This window comes from Trachemys scripta, chromosome 11 (assembly GCF_013100865.1).
Source record: "Trachemys scripta elegans isolate TJP31775 chromosome 11, CAS_Tse_1.0, whole genome shotgun sequence".
Taxonomy (NCBI): domain Eukaryota; kingdom Metazoa; phylum Chordata; order Testudines; family Emydidae; genus Trachemys; species Trachemys scripta.
This window is the reverse complement of record NC_048308.1, coordinates 7851995-7865940: the sequence shown is the minus strand read 5'-3', so window position 1 is coordinate 7865940 and position 13946 is coordinate 7851995. Positions and strand designations below refer to the sequence as shown.

The following is a 13946-nucleotide window of genomic DNA, read 5'->3' as shown; positions in this document are numbered from 1 at the left end:
AATTTGACATAAATGGAGATGGGTGGCTTTCACTGGGACACTCTGATCTCCTCCTCGATGGGAGTTAGACTCATGGAGGAGGAACAGATCAGACCCCCATCTCTGACACTGGGAAACCAAAATCCTCTCCGGAAAAGGGCTTCTGGCTCCCCTAATTCATTTTGCCCTCCTCTCTTAACAGAGCATCCTTCGGGTGGTTTTCCATGATCGGCGTCTGCAATACACAGAACACCAGCAGCTGGAGGGCTGGAGATGGAGCCGGCCTGGGGACCGCATCCTTGATATAGGTGAGATTATTTCATTATGGTTCCCATAAAGTGTTTGGAGCTGGCTGTGAGCTGCGTGAAGGATTTTTCAGAGTTTGCTTTTTTAGAAAAATTGTAATGGTGTGTGCATGTGCAGGGAGGGGTGAAAGAAACCACAGCTGCATTGGTTTAAACTGGATACCTCGTTGGTTGTCTTGGCTTTTCAAATGAGTCTGGTAACTGTATGAAAACTTGGTTGGTTGTCTTCAATTTAATATTTTTAAAATTTTAGGGGTTTTCTTCTACAGATATCCCACTGTCAGTCGGTATCTTAGATCCCAGGGCCAGCCCGACCCAGCTAAACACTGTTGAATTTCTGTGGGATCCGTCCAAAAGAGCATCTGCATTCATTCAGGTAAGGAATGAATGGATTTGCATGCAGTAAATGGAATGGTATGATGGAATAAGGGTACACAGAGACTGAAAAAGTATCTGAGGTGTGGGAAAGAAATATACTAAGGAAAATACCCATGCTCCATCGATGAGTGTGTGCATTGATGTCCTATTTATAGGATATTCACTTGTGCCAATTTAGTTTTTGGGGGTGGGGCTGCATCTTCTATTCTTAACACACAGCACAGGCCCTGTTGTAGGTAGAATGATCTGTATGTCTCTTTAAATATCCACTCTCCTCTTAAAGATGGGTTTCATTTATGGGGGGGAAAAGGCCATAAACTCTAGTTTTGCAAACACCCCAAATGGCTCAGAGTCTGCAAAATCTCAGACTTCATGGGGCTTTCCCACCCTTAATATCTATTTTATTTTTTTAAATCTGTATGTATGCGACACCAAAGCCTGCTTTTCTATATGTTCAGTTTTTCTCCAGGCTGCTTGTCCTGTCACTCTTCTGAACTCTCTTTATTTTGTTCTGAACTCTTTCTACGTTTCCTCCAGAAAATAAGAGATGGGCCAGAACTAAACTTGAAACCCCCACTTGCATACACGCCTGAACTTCGGGGGCTTGAAATTCAGATCTTTTGCAACTTTGAGCCATCTCTAGTTATAAAGACAGCTTCTGTTTCGCCAGGTACATTGCATCAGTACAGAATTTACGCCAAGGAAACATGGTGGAGAGAAAGGGGTGCCCTTCAGGATACAAATCGACACATTTAAACAGAATGAGAATGGCGAATATACCGAACACTTGCATTCTGCAAGCTGCCAGATCAAAGTGTTCAAGGTATGGGCTAGTTCGGTTTTCCCAAATTCTCTCTGGAGTTCGAGACACTGGGAATATTGCTCTTGCTGTGTGCAAGGTTTTAAAAATGTTTGTTAGTATTTCAGGCATTACAATAAAGCAAAAGAATAAAGGTATTAAACAGGTGCGCTCGTACTCTTATCAGTAGCACCTGTTATGGAAAAGGCACAACATCCTAGCAACAGAGATCTCAAAGTGCACTGCACAGCTAGCTACGTTCAGTGGACCGGCTTCATGCACTCAGACCGAGATCTGCCCAGATCTCAGTCCTTTCTGTTCTCTGGATTTTTAAACAATCAACTCTGCTTGGAGGGGCTCACAGCTCCTTGGGAAGGCACGAATGCACAGAATAGAGCTCTCATATCCGAGTCTCTTCAACCGTAAAAGGTATTGCTCATTGAGTCACCAATAGCGGGAAAGAATTAGCCATAGAGATGGTGCGTATATTCTACCTGCTCCAGTCCCGGCACTTGGTAACTTCTGTCACTGCCTGTTAAGATACCAAAGCCAACCTTTGCTCTATTACAGTGGTCCCCAACTTGTTCCATGGGGCGGGTGCCAGATGACCAGCCGCCGAGGACCATAGCCGCCGGACAAGCAGCCACCGAAATGCTGCCGTGAAGCGGCAATGTCAAGCGGCGTCGCCGCCAAAATGCCGCCAAAATTCAGTGGCATTTTGGCGGTAGCGCTTCTTGACCTTGCCGCTTCTTGGCGGCATTTTGGCGGCTGCTTTTCCGGCAGCCAGTAGGCAGGCGCCCACAGGTGCCCAGCGGGCGCCATGACGCCCGCAGGCACCGCATTGGAGACCCCTGATCTATTACATTGTATAAATCCAGAGTGTTTTCACTGGCTTCAGTGGCATGCTCTGGATTTACACCCATAGAACTGAGAGCAGAATCTGGCTCCTTTTTTAGTTTAGTTAGTTTTTAGTTAGCTCTTCCTGAGTAGCGGAGGAGAATAACGACTCCCTAGACTACTCTCAGATAAGCCCTCGAGAAGGGCCTTAAATGTTGCAAGTAGTTCTCCGTTGTGTGGCATAGAGGAGAGGAAGATGGGCAGCCTAGTTCTCGGTCTCTGTTCATGTCTGAAGCTTTTTGGCAAACCTGGAACGAGCAGGTACTTGAATCCATTTCGGGACGGGTGATCAGGGTTTCGGTTAGATCTGAATCTAAACTTCCCCATAGACTGGTGGGGAGCATGGGGGCTGGATTTGGTGATCCACTCTGACCCCTCTTTAGTTTTCATAACATCTATAGTCCCTGGAGAAATAACGCAGGTGTTCATTGAAGTGTGTTCCTCCATCAGAGATTCAGGCTCTAAGATAGTATCAAATCCTGTGAAAGCAAACAGCTTGTGTAGCACTCAACATGTTTAGGAAATGCTACAGGCATGACAATGTTAACAAAGGATGTTGTAGATCCAGTAGAGATTTTTCTATGAACTGCTGCTTGGAAAATAGAGGCCTTGTCCTGCCCTTCTTTCATGTATAGAAAGCCCATTGATGTCAATGAGGCTTTTGTGCACAGATCAGATGAAACCTATGGCCCCCTGTTACCCACCCTGTGAAGCGAGGCATAAGGAAAAGCTTGTACTCTGTGCTTCTAGCCTAAGGGAGCTGACAGAAAGCAGAAAACTGACAGAGAGAAAATGGAGAAGAAGACTGCCCAAGAGAAGGAGAAATACCAGCCCTCCTATGATACGACCATTCTCACAGAGGTAAGATGCTTCAGTCATGTACAGCACACTGGTTTAATAGGTTGGGCCACACACTTAAAATGACAAAAGGAATGACTTCTGCCCTGGGTTGAATGAGTTTGTGGGGATCCACTCGGCAAGGTCTCATTGAGACTGAGAGCTTAATGAAACTATATAAAAGGGATTAGACTTTTCATAAAAAGCTATATTAGATGGAACTAAAGTTTATAAGGAATATTGGACCCTTGTGCTTTAGAGCATAAACCAGCCATTAACTGGGTTAAGGAGCGATTTGTCTTTCACCTCCCACCACCCCCTGAACTGTCCCCTCCAAATAAGTATCCCATACACGTGGCTTACACTTTCCTCTGAACCATCTGGTACTGGGTGGAGTCAAAGACAGGATGCTGGAAGAGATGGTCTGATCCAATTGGCAATTTCCTTTCCTTCATGGATGTCCTTTAGAACAAGCCATTATAGTGAGCTTGGTCTTTGCTAGCTTCACTCTACAATGGGCTCGCGTTTGAAGAATGTTGTGTGTGAGGTATGGGTCATATGAGATCTACTTTTTCTTTTTAACATCATGATTACACTGTGCACTAAAGCTTGTGCATAACCCGTATTGGGCTGCAGAAGCACCAGCCAAGGGCACCTCTATAATCTGTTTAGGAGTCAGGTACCACCTTCCTTATGGGAATGTTCTATAGGCTGGCATTTTAGTCCTGGAACTGCCGCTGATGGGAAGATCAAGTTTTTTTTTATTTAAACAGTGTCTCACTCCTTAAGACAATTTAATTTTCTTTTTGCTTGCTTTAAATAAGCTCTCCCCATTCCCTAGGAGAACAGTTTTTGGTCTATAGTTACTTGGAATAATCAAATACCATATAATTTGTCCTATAATCTAGTAGCCTTTGCCAGCAAGACCCTGCTGTGCAGAGAAACCTAATCCTACAGCATGGGCAGATACAGAGCTCTTGCTGTTAGTACCAGTGCACTTTAACACATTGAATCAGGAAATCCTCTAGCCCTGGTTGCCAACGAGTTAAATATTTGTTTAAAGCTGTGTTTGTGGAGGTGATAAAACTCCAAGAATTCCACAGATTGTCTCCTGCTTTATCACTGCAAACAGGGACGCTGCATAGTATAGTCATGGGCTCTTAACAGGTTGACTACAGGGCCAGATTCTGTTGTTGTTCTGGATTTACATCACTGTAACCAACTCCATTGGCTTCAGTAAAGTTACTTTGGATTTACACCAGTGGAACGGAGTGTGGAATCAGGCCTATGTTTGCAGTGGTTTTTGGTAGCCTTTTGTGTGCCTGCCTTAGGTTTTCCTATAGCCTGTATTTATAAACTTGACTTCCTTTGTTGCTACCAGGCCAAATTCTGCTCTCACGCTGGTATAAACCTGACGTAACTCCACTGACGTGCCTATGGCTCATCTAATTAGTCATTCTAGTCTGGAGTTACTTGGGATTTATAATTGAGACCAGAATCTGGCAGCTGGGAAACTTCTGTATTGCGGGCCAAATCCTGCCTTCAGTGAGAATTGATTTATAGGTGTTGCCCAGATGTAAGGAAGAGCACAGTTTGGCTCAGTGTTAGTTTGGGACAGGCTTTCTGAAAAGGAATATATGGAGAAAGCACAATTAGAACTAATTTGGGACCGCCTCAGTCCTCTTGCAATGCAGAGTATAGATCACTAGGCCTGCTCCTCCTTTCAGCAGGGGTAAATTGCTGACCTTAATGGAGTGACAGTGCCATACGTGGTGTGAGGGAAGAATCAGGCCCCCTATTTAAGCCTGCTTTGCTCAGTGTCCCCATTGGCTTTGTTTTTAGTGTTCTCCATGGCCAGATTTGCCTTATCAAGTGAACAACGCTCCATCTCCAAGTTACAACAGTTCTCCAAACAGCTTCAGCCTTGGAGATGGGTATGTAATAAATGCTTTCTCTTCTCAGTTGGCGTGTAGCATGTGTGCGTGCATTGGTTTGATACCGTATAATAGATCAAGAACCAGCTTAGCCTGGAGCTCAGTGCTTATTCCAACTTTAAAGTCCACTCTTCCCACAAGAATTCCCAGAAGGAAATGGCTGCATTTCCCACCTCCTTGCAGTTTAACGGTCTGATTACACATGCCCGATCTGTGTGCTGTATTGGGCAGGGGACGGGAATAATATTTTACACTGAGAGACTATGGGATGGTCAGTGAAAGTTCTGCTCTGTACATCAGTGAGGGCAGTGTTAGGTCTTAAGTGTTTTTATAACGGATATCTAGTGTTCTCATTTTAAATTTAATGTATGTAAACAGGCCTGATGATATCTCTGCTCTGCACTGACAGACTTAGGCCCTGTGAGGGTGGGGAAAATATTCAGACTGCAAAAATAGACACTAGCATGCTAGCTGATAACTCTCTTCTGAGCACTCACTTCTATTCAAAGGTAAATCATTAGCTCTATAGGCAAATCTTTAGCATTTTTTTTAAGGCCCAGTCCACCCTGGAGGATAGAACATGTTTGTTTGAAACATGGTTTAAACCAGTTTGGGCTAACACTGTTCAAATACAATTTGCCCTGTTTAAAATAATAACACTGGGGTCAAATCATGGGGTCCTTCTTTACTCCGTTTTTGCGCAGGCAAACTCCTTTGAACATCCCTGGGAGTTTGATGGCTTGGCCCAGGGATGGTAAAATGTTTGTGCCCAGCCTGCATTGGCAGGTCAGACCCGCTTAGCATGATGGTTTGAGGATAGAGACTTGCCCAGCTGAAAAGTTTGAACTCAATGTTTTCCTCCCAATATGTGGGAGACCTGACAATGCACTCACAGTTGCTGTGATGTTTTGGTTCAGTACAGAGCTTAAGGGGCCTGATCATGCCCTCAGTTGCACCTCTGCAAACTCCAGTGAAGCCAATGGGAGTGCATGTGTGCAACTGATCATATGGTTCAGGGTCAAGGTTAGCTTTATTCTATAAATGTGACATTTAGGAGTAAACATGTTTTGCTTTCTGCAACCTGCTGAAGATTAATTCCATGGTAGTAGGATTATTAAATCTGATGGACCTCTCTTCCCTTCACTTCCCTCCACCACTTTTCCTTGGCACACATTCCTCTCAAGGAGTTAATGCAAGATCTTGCGGAGAGGGATTAGAAGGCACTAACTTTTTTCCTCCCACAAAGTCCATCTGCTTTCCATCCAGATGGATTTGTAAAGCAACAACAAAGGGGCAATGTCAATGGAAGTTTACTTGCAGAATTTTGCCCAAACTGATTTAAAAAATAACTGATCCAATCAGGGGGGAAAAATGTCAACTTGACATAAAATTCTTGACAGTCAAGATAAGGGGTTTGGGGGTGGGGAAAGACAACCAACAATTTTCAATGTCAATTTTAAAATAACGTTTTTTTCTCTCCCTGCTTTATACAATTTTTTAGCAACAGTTCTCCAACCCACCAAGTGGAGCTCCTGCCTCCCAGCAACGATGTAAGTATTTGAGATCATGTTAATGTGGTGCTTTTCTTTTTTTAGGACACTGCTGAACAGTTCATTTCAAGACCCTCTTATTCTTTTTGCAATGTAGCACCTCCTTCCCTCTGCTTCTATTCAAGATGTCCAGCAGTGGCTTCATCGTAATAGGTTTTCTCCATTCTGTAGACTCTTCTCAAGTTTCTCGGGTGAGTTTAAGTGGTCCGTGTTTTTGTTTTGTTTTTCTGGTACAAGCGTGGATCATTCTTTGGAGGTTGGTAGCGTTTGTCAAAGAAAACGGTGAGCTGCGGTTTGGACGAACCCTAAAAAAGATTGGTCAGGGTTTCCAAAACTGGATGCCTAAAGTTAAGTTCCTAAGTCCCTATATAATCTTAATCGGAGCTGCTTAAATACTCAGCACTTGTGTGAACTGGGCCACTCATTTAGGTGCCAAAATCTGGGCTTTGAAGTCTAATTTTGGGCAACTTGGTTTTGAAAATCTCGGTCACTGAAATTCTACTCTCTCTCATTGGTGCATGAAATGTGCATGGGTTGTTCCAATTTAAGCTAACTTTCATCATGCGTTCGAGGAAGGAACTGACTGTGAATATCTGAAAGGTACAATATCTAGGAGGCGACACACTTTGTAGCTTGAGAAGGCTGAGCTTATTGGACATATCGGGGCTCCTTGGTTCCCTCTGTCTCCCCACCTACAAGCTCCCTGTGGGGCAACCTCCCAACTCCTTCTGTTTCAGGGACTCTCTGCAACTTCTCTCCCTTCCTCCCCACCCTGACAGGGGTTCTGTGTGCCTCCCATTTTCCCTCTCTCATATCAGGGTCACCCACTTCCCTCCTCCCCACATCGTATGCTAGTAGCTCTGTGTGCACCTCTTTTCCAACCTTCCCTCCAATATGAGGGGCTCTGTGTGCCTCCCGTGCAATCCTCCATTCTCCCCCCAGGTGCCAGTGCCTGTGTGTACACCCCATTTCTCCCCTTCCCCACCATTGCTAATCTGGGAGATAAATCCATTCAGTTTGTCAAGGTGTCAATGAGTCCAACTCTATTAGGAGGCTGGGGAGAGGTTGGGAATTGTTATGCTGGATGGTATTAATGGGTGCCATCAATCCGATGTTTGATCTAGAGATAATTGCGGAGATGCTTGAAGTTGTGGCTGTGGTAATCAGAAGGCAGAGGCTCCATGTGTCCCCCATTTCCCCAAAAATCAATAGGGGAAATCCAATATCCATTGTTGCCTAGTACTTTCTCCAGAGAAACCAGGTGGATGAGGTGTAATCTCTCTTATTGGACCAACTTCGGTTGGTGAGAGAGACAAGTTCTTGTCTCTCTCACCAACTGAAATTGGTCTAATAAGAGAGATTACACCTCACCCACCTTTTCTTTCCAATATTCTGGGACTGACATGGTCCCAACAATGCTGAATAGCATGTTTTCTGAAACATTGAAATTGGTCAGATGAGGCATTCAAAAGTTATGTTGCAGACAGACAAACAGAAATGTCATCAAGTTGAGTTTAAGACCTCCATAATCTTGGTCAACAAGAAGACATTTTAAAATGTCCCTGTGCAGCAGGAAAGCTAGGTCTTCTACTCATGACCAGCCCTAGCCATCTAGGGCAGCAAGGGTTTCATGGCCAAATTCTGTTTCGTGTTACTCCGATTAAAACCACATTGACCTGTGTAGTTGAGAGCAGATTTTGGCCCACTAACTAGGAACTCAGTCTAGCTTGTGCATGTGGCAGTTGAAAGCACTTCCTCTGGACCACTGCTCATTATTGGCCATTCTGTGGACTTGCAGAAAATCTGTTGTGAAGGGATCGATTGCAGTGCACACCCTGGGAATGTTAACTGTTCATCCAGCATCTCTTAACTGGTCCAGCTGTACATGTTTCGGATTATTTGGAAGCTCTTTTGTTTTGTTTAACCTCTAAAAATAACCTCGAAATGTCTAGGTGCTGACTTACTGAAGATGTCCAAAGAAGATTTTGTTCAGATCTGTGGGCCTGCTGATGGAATTCGGCTCTTTAATGCAATCAAAGGAAGGTTTGTACCTATCTCTTCCAGATACTACTATTGCGGCATCCATTGGTGCTTCCAGTGTTAATTCAGTGTCTCTGGTTACAGCGCCTCTGTAAAGTCCTCGAAGTAGGTCTACTTAGAGTCTGGTTGGCTCAGGGGGTTGGCAATGGGCTATTCACCCTAAGGTATGGGTTTGAATACCGCCTAGGTCAGAGATGAGTGAAAAGTCATTAGCATAATGTGGTTTTCAGTGGTCTGTTTGGAATCAGTTAGCGGTCTCAATGTGCTTCCCAGTAGAGACATGTTCACATCCCATCTGGTACCTGTGTTGCCTGTCTCAGCAGAAACCAAGGTTTGAATGGACTAAAAAGACTGAGCCCACAAATGCTTCTTAACCCTCATCAGGAGGCAGTGGCTACACTCACTAACCAACCGGGCTGGGCTCAAGTCAGTAACTGAGGACTTTGGCCTTCTATGTACTAAGGGCCTCCTGTGTGGTGCTGAACACCCTCAATCTTATTTGCTTCATAGGAGTCGAGTCTGCTCAGCACCAATTCCATCATCTCCCAGGGTTAGGAAGCTTCTGTTACCAAATCTCCTGGCACATCTCCTCTCCTCTGCAACACTAGTGTCAAGATTCCCCTTAACTGCTTTTTATGTACTACCCAAATGAGTCCACCACAGCTGTTCCAGTGCATTGTGGACCGGTTCACACCAACAACACAGTCTAATAACAAAGAATTTCGCTTTTGTTTTTAAACCCATAGAAACGTAAGGCCTAAAATGACAATTTATGTCTGTCAAGAACCAGAGCAGAACAGGTCTCATCTGCACCAAAAACGAGAGAATGGAGATGGTAATCTGTGTGGTAAGTTTCCTGATCTCTGCTCCCATAAGTGCTAGTCTGATGAGATGCGTTGGTTCTGAACTCCACATCTGACTGCTCCATGTCTGAAAAGTTAACAGTGGTTCACCCCAGCTGAAATTCCACTGGTTTGGCTTCAGCTCCACAAGGGCATGGAGCACAGACAGCATCCTGCCTGCCACAGAGATGCAACTTGTGCTGACTTGAGGGTTATTCAGGAAAGGCAGGTGATGTTTGCACTGCCACCCTCCCTCAAGGGAGCCATCAACACAGGGCAGTTTCTGCTAGTGGCTCCACAGTAGCCCCTACAATGGAATGCCACGGAGGAGACCAATTGAATCAGTGCATCCTCTCCCAGCTGTCCTGGCCATGCCCTCTCTCAAGCCGGCCCTGCCCACTTCAGGAGTTCTCCATGGTCCCCTTCAAGCCCTTTGATGGAAGGGAGATTGTGGCCCCTTTACCCTTCTAAAAATCAACATTGTCAAACGTTACCACCCATTGGTATCTGATCTACTGCAGTTATCACCTCACATGTAAAATAGGAAGTAACTGATAACACCATATAGGAGATGTTGACTTTTTAATGGCAAGCATTGTACTTTAGGCAACTGTTTCAGTTAATAGAATTTGAAGAACAGATGCAAGACTCTGCCCTTTTGAGAATGGCACATGCAGAAATGCCGGAGGGTAGTGGGGGCCTGGAGGATAGGCCACAGGATTGGGCATCAGGAGATCCCGGTTCTGTTCTGGGCTCTGCTTCGAGATCTATGCATGCAAAGAACTACACGTGTGCTAGGTTTTTTTCTTATAATATAGAAACTCATTCATCTTCCTGCAGCTCAAACTAATTCTTTCAGATGTATCCAAAGTGCCAAAATGGGGTCAGCAGAATCAAACGATTCTCTAAGAAAATCAACTAGCACTCGTATAAAGGGGGTTTCATTTAGTGTCTTGTGATGTGTGGTTTTATTGGCAGTTCTTGAGTCTTTCTGCAGGCAAATCTGGGCCAAAACATATCTAGATTTTCCTTGCATTCTTACATGCAGAGAAATAAATATTAGCCTTTTGGGGCAGATCCTTAGCTGGTATAAATTGGTGCTACTTCAAAGGCATTATGCTAACTTACACCAGCTCCAGATCTAGCGCTTGATCTTTTATATCCAATTCATTCATTGAAGTCAAGCTTTTTGGTTGTATGTATAAAGGCTTGTTTTCCTTAATTATTGCAGTATATCATGCAGTCTTCTTGGAAGAGCTGACAACCCTGGAATTAATTGAGAAGATTGCAAACTTGTATAGCATTTCCCCACAGCAGATAAATCGGATCTATCGGCAAGGACCTACAGGGATCCATGTATTAGTGAGCAATGAGGTAAGGGGCTAAAGCAAACACATCTGGTCTGAAGTATCAGAGTTCAAGACAGCTGCCTGACTCTTTCTTTCTTTTCTTATAGTTAAGCTGACCTTTAAAACTATGTAAGAGTCTCCAAGGGAACTAGTCAAGATTACTAAGCCTAAAAAATTTGTTTAACTATCACACTTGTCCAAGATATTTTTGAGTCTTAAATCAAAGAATTCAGCCATACAACTCTCCTTTTTTCTCCTTAAGAGAAGTTCCTTTTCAGTGATATTTGCTGTCGCATGAAATATATCTTCATTCCAATGAATGAGTGAATTTCAAAAGTGGTAACTTTTTGGGTACCAGATCTGAAAATCAGGCTCTTTAAGGTTGGGCACCCGGAAATCACTTGCCAGTCACTCTTCCGTCTTAGCCAATGGCTGCAGACATTGAGCCAAAGCCATTGCTTTCTAGGTGTATGTAACAAAGTCCCTGAATTCTTGGCAGTTCCCTGCTTACACAAACACTTCATAGTGAATTCCCCACTCTTCTTTCTTTCTCTAAATGACTTACTCTTTTCATGCACCAGAATCACTTAAGGAGCTTCATTTAGATGGACTGGCCCTACACCTGAAAGGAACGTTGTTAAAGCAAACGAAGCAGAGAGCGGGACTCAAATGGGGCCTAAATTTAAGCCTGTAATGCGTACTCTGAAAGTCTCCTTGCCATTTCACCCCGATTAAATCAGAAACCTTCAGCGTTTAATAAGCATGAAGTGCTTTGAGGCAACCTGTGAGGGAGGGAATTGCCTCAACTACCTCTGGTGTGAGGGGCCTTAATTAAATACTTAAGTTACTTATTAACAATATCTATTACTTTATTTTTGGTCTTTTGTGCTCTAGTGGCAGAGAGGCACAAGTGATGCAAAGGAGAGGCACTGAGTTAATGTACTTCATGCATCATTAGGTGCACACACATCCAGTGCAGTGAAGTCTAATTTGGGGTGGGGGGGAGAGAGAGAGAGAGAGTAGGGGAGTTAACTTAGCCTGAGGGGAACCAGAGGTGGAAAGGGAGCTTAGCATGAGAACTTCAAGAGAATGGAAGTGGAATTGCTCTGCTTGCCACTGGGGTCAAGTTTAAACAGGTAGGGGCCAGATTTTCAAGTGCTCAGCACACAATGGGAGCTAACGTCTCAAACAAGCTCAAAAAGTTAGGCACTTAACTGCCTTCCAAGCTCTGGGCCTCAGCTCCCATTGTAACACTTTTCCAGAGGAGCTCATCACTCTGTGCCCAACCTGATCAGTTATTTGGGGATTTAAATGGAAGCTGGACTTTTCTTTAAAATCTGTTTGCTTCTCATGAGTAACTAGCTCTGCTTAGGTTAGCTACTAACCCTACCAGCAGAGATCTCACTCTTCTCTTTGAGTTTGTCATATGATTTTGGTCAAGGTGTATGTGTATTGTCTACTTGCAGAGAGGAAGAAACAGGCAAATGTTACATGTAAGCAAAGTAATCCGATGTATGCTGTCTAGTTTATTTTATTTAAGGACATTAATGATATTCCGTATGTACAGGAAGGACTCCATTTTTCCTTTTTTTAGGAGCAAACATCCTCTCATATTCAAAAGAATGAAATGATAGCAATGATCTACTCTTAACTGAGCGGCGTCCTTTCATTGGACAAATATTTCACTAGTAAACTAGACTTTAAAAGAAGGAACCATATCTCAGCAATTGTAAATCGGCATAATTCCACTGAAATCAATGGAAATATACCAGCTTAGGATATGATCCAGGACTTTTAACTTCCTGACAGTAAGATCTGTGGCCCTTGTCAGGCCTTGTTGACTTCAAAGGGTGTTTGCCACTGACTTTAGTGGTGCGAGATCAGGCCTTGTTGGAGAGGGACAATAGTCTCCCCAAGGAAGTTATAGAAGCCCTGGTGCTTGGGACACTTAAAAATAGACTGGTGAAAAACTAGTAAATGTATAATAAGCCTGCATGACGATCCTGACCCCACCTGATGTAAATTGGCCTAAACCTGCTGAAGTCAATGGAGGTAGGCCAGTTTAAGGGCCAGACCCTCACCCGATCCAGAGTGGGGATGCACTGGGTGACTTGATGTAGTAGGAAAAAATGAATTTGTGTGGTAATCTTTGGACTCGATCCTGCAAATGAGGAGCACTATAGGTCTGATCCAGAAAAACACTTAAGCATGAGTTAGTCCCATTGGCTTTAATGGACTACTCCTATATTCAGTTGCTTTGCTGTATTGGGGCAAAATGCTCAGTGCTTTGTAAGATCTGATGCTCAGTTGATTGACCTTCCCTTTAAAAGTTATATTGGGCATTGAATTAAAACTTGTTGTGCTCAAAATGTTAAGACATCAACTGTTATGAAGAATTTTTGTTCTTGTTTTTTTTCCCTGCCATTCAGATGGTGCAAAACTTCCAGGATGAGTCTTGTTTTGTTATCAGCACATTAAAAGGTATGCTATTCTGATGCTACTTACCGTTTTATATTATTGCTTTCAACTGCCTAAGAACTTCAGGGAAAGAATGGGGTGGGGGGGGGGGAATTGAGAAATGGAAAGATGGGATATGACAGATATAAATAACCAAAAGTTCTGTAAATGAAACTTTGGTTTCCTTTGTTGGCCATGTAAATTTAAGTAATGTGTAGCAAATAACACTGCAAAAGTCAAATGCATTAATCGACTAAAATATCTCTCATCCCCGTTTAAATCCATATTCTGATAAGCCTAGACATAACTGAGGTGTAAAGTAATTATTCCTCTTAATGAAGGATTTTATTTATGAAGAACCACTGTATCCTCTGAGATAAGAATCTGAGAGTGAGTATACAGGTAAATGAATCCTCAGACTAACTTCTTCATGAAGCATTTGAAGCCTTGAATCCCTTCTAAGCTATCTGGAAAAGGCTGACTTTTTCTGATTTGCATCTCTAGCATCAAGCACAACTGGAGTGGTAGCTGAATGCATAAAAATAAGTACTAGGGCCAAATGCTGCCCTCCCTTATACC

General features: G+C 43.6%; 1 protein-coding gene across 2 annotated transcripts in view; it reads left to right on the top strand.

The window, feature by feature from the left end:
- The window catches only part of TFCP2L1 (transcription factor CP2 like 1), a 40756-nt gene that overhangs the window by 24057 nt on the left and 2753 nt on the right, over window positions 1-13946 (top strand). For both annotated transcript variants that reach the window (XM_034786464.1, XM_034786465.1), the window contains 11 exons: window positions 182-287; window positions 554-660; window positions 1333-1485; window positions 3109-3219; window positions 5038-5129; window positions 6631-6679; window positions 6777-6870; window positions 8632-8722; window positions 9466-9566; window positions 10793-10935; window positions 13340-13391. In XM_034786464.1, coding sequence (XP_034642355.1) covers window positions 182-287; window positions 554-660; window positions 1333-1485; window positions 3109-3219; window positions 5038-5129; window positions 6631-6679; window positions 6777-6870; window positions 8632-8722; window positions 9466-9566; window positions 10793-10935; window positions 13340-13391 — 1099 coding nt within the window. The remainder of the gene's footprint in view (window positions 1-181; window positions 288-553; window positions 661-1332; window positions 1486-3108; window positions 3220-5037; window positions 5130-6630; window positions 6680-6776; window positions 6871-8631; window positions 8723-9465; window positions 9567-10792; window positions 10936-13339; window positions 13392-13946) is intronic.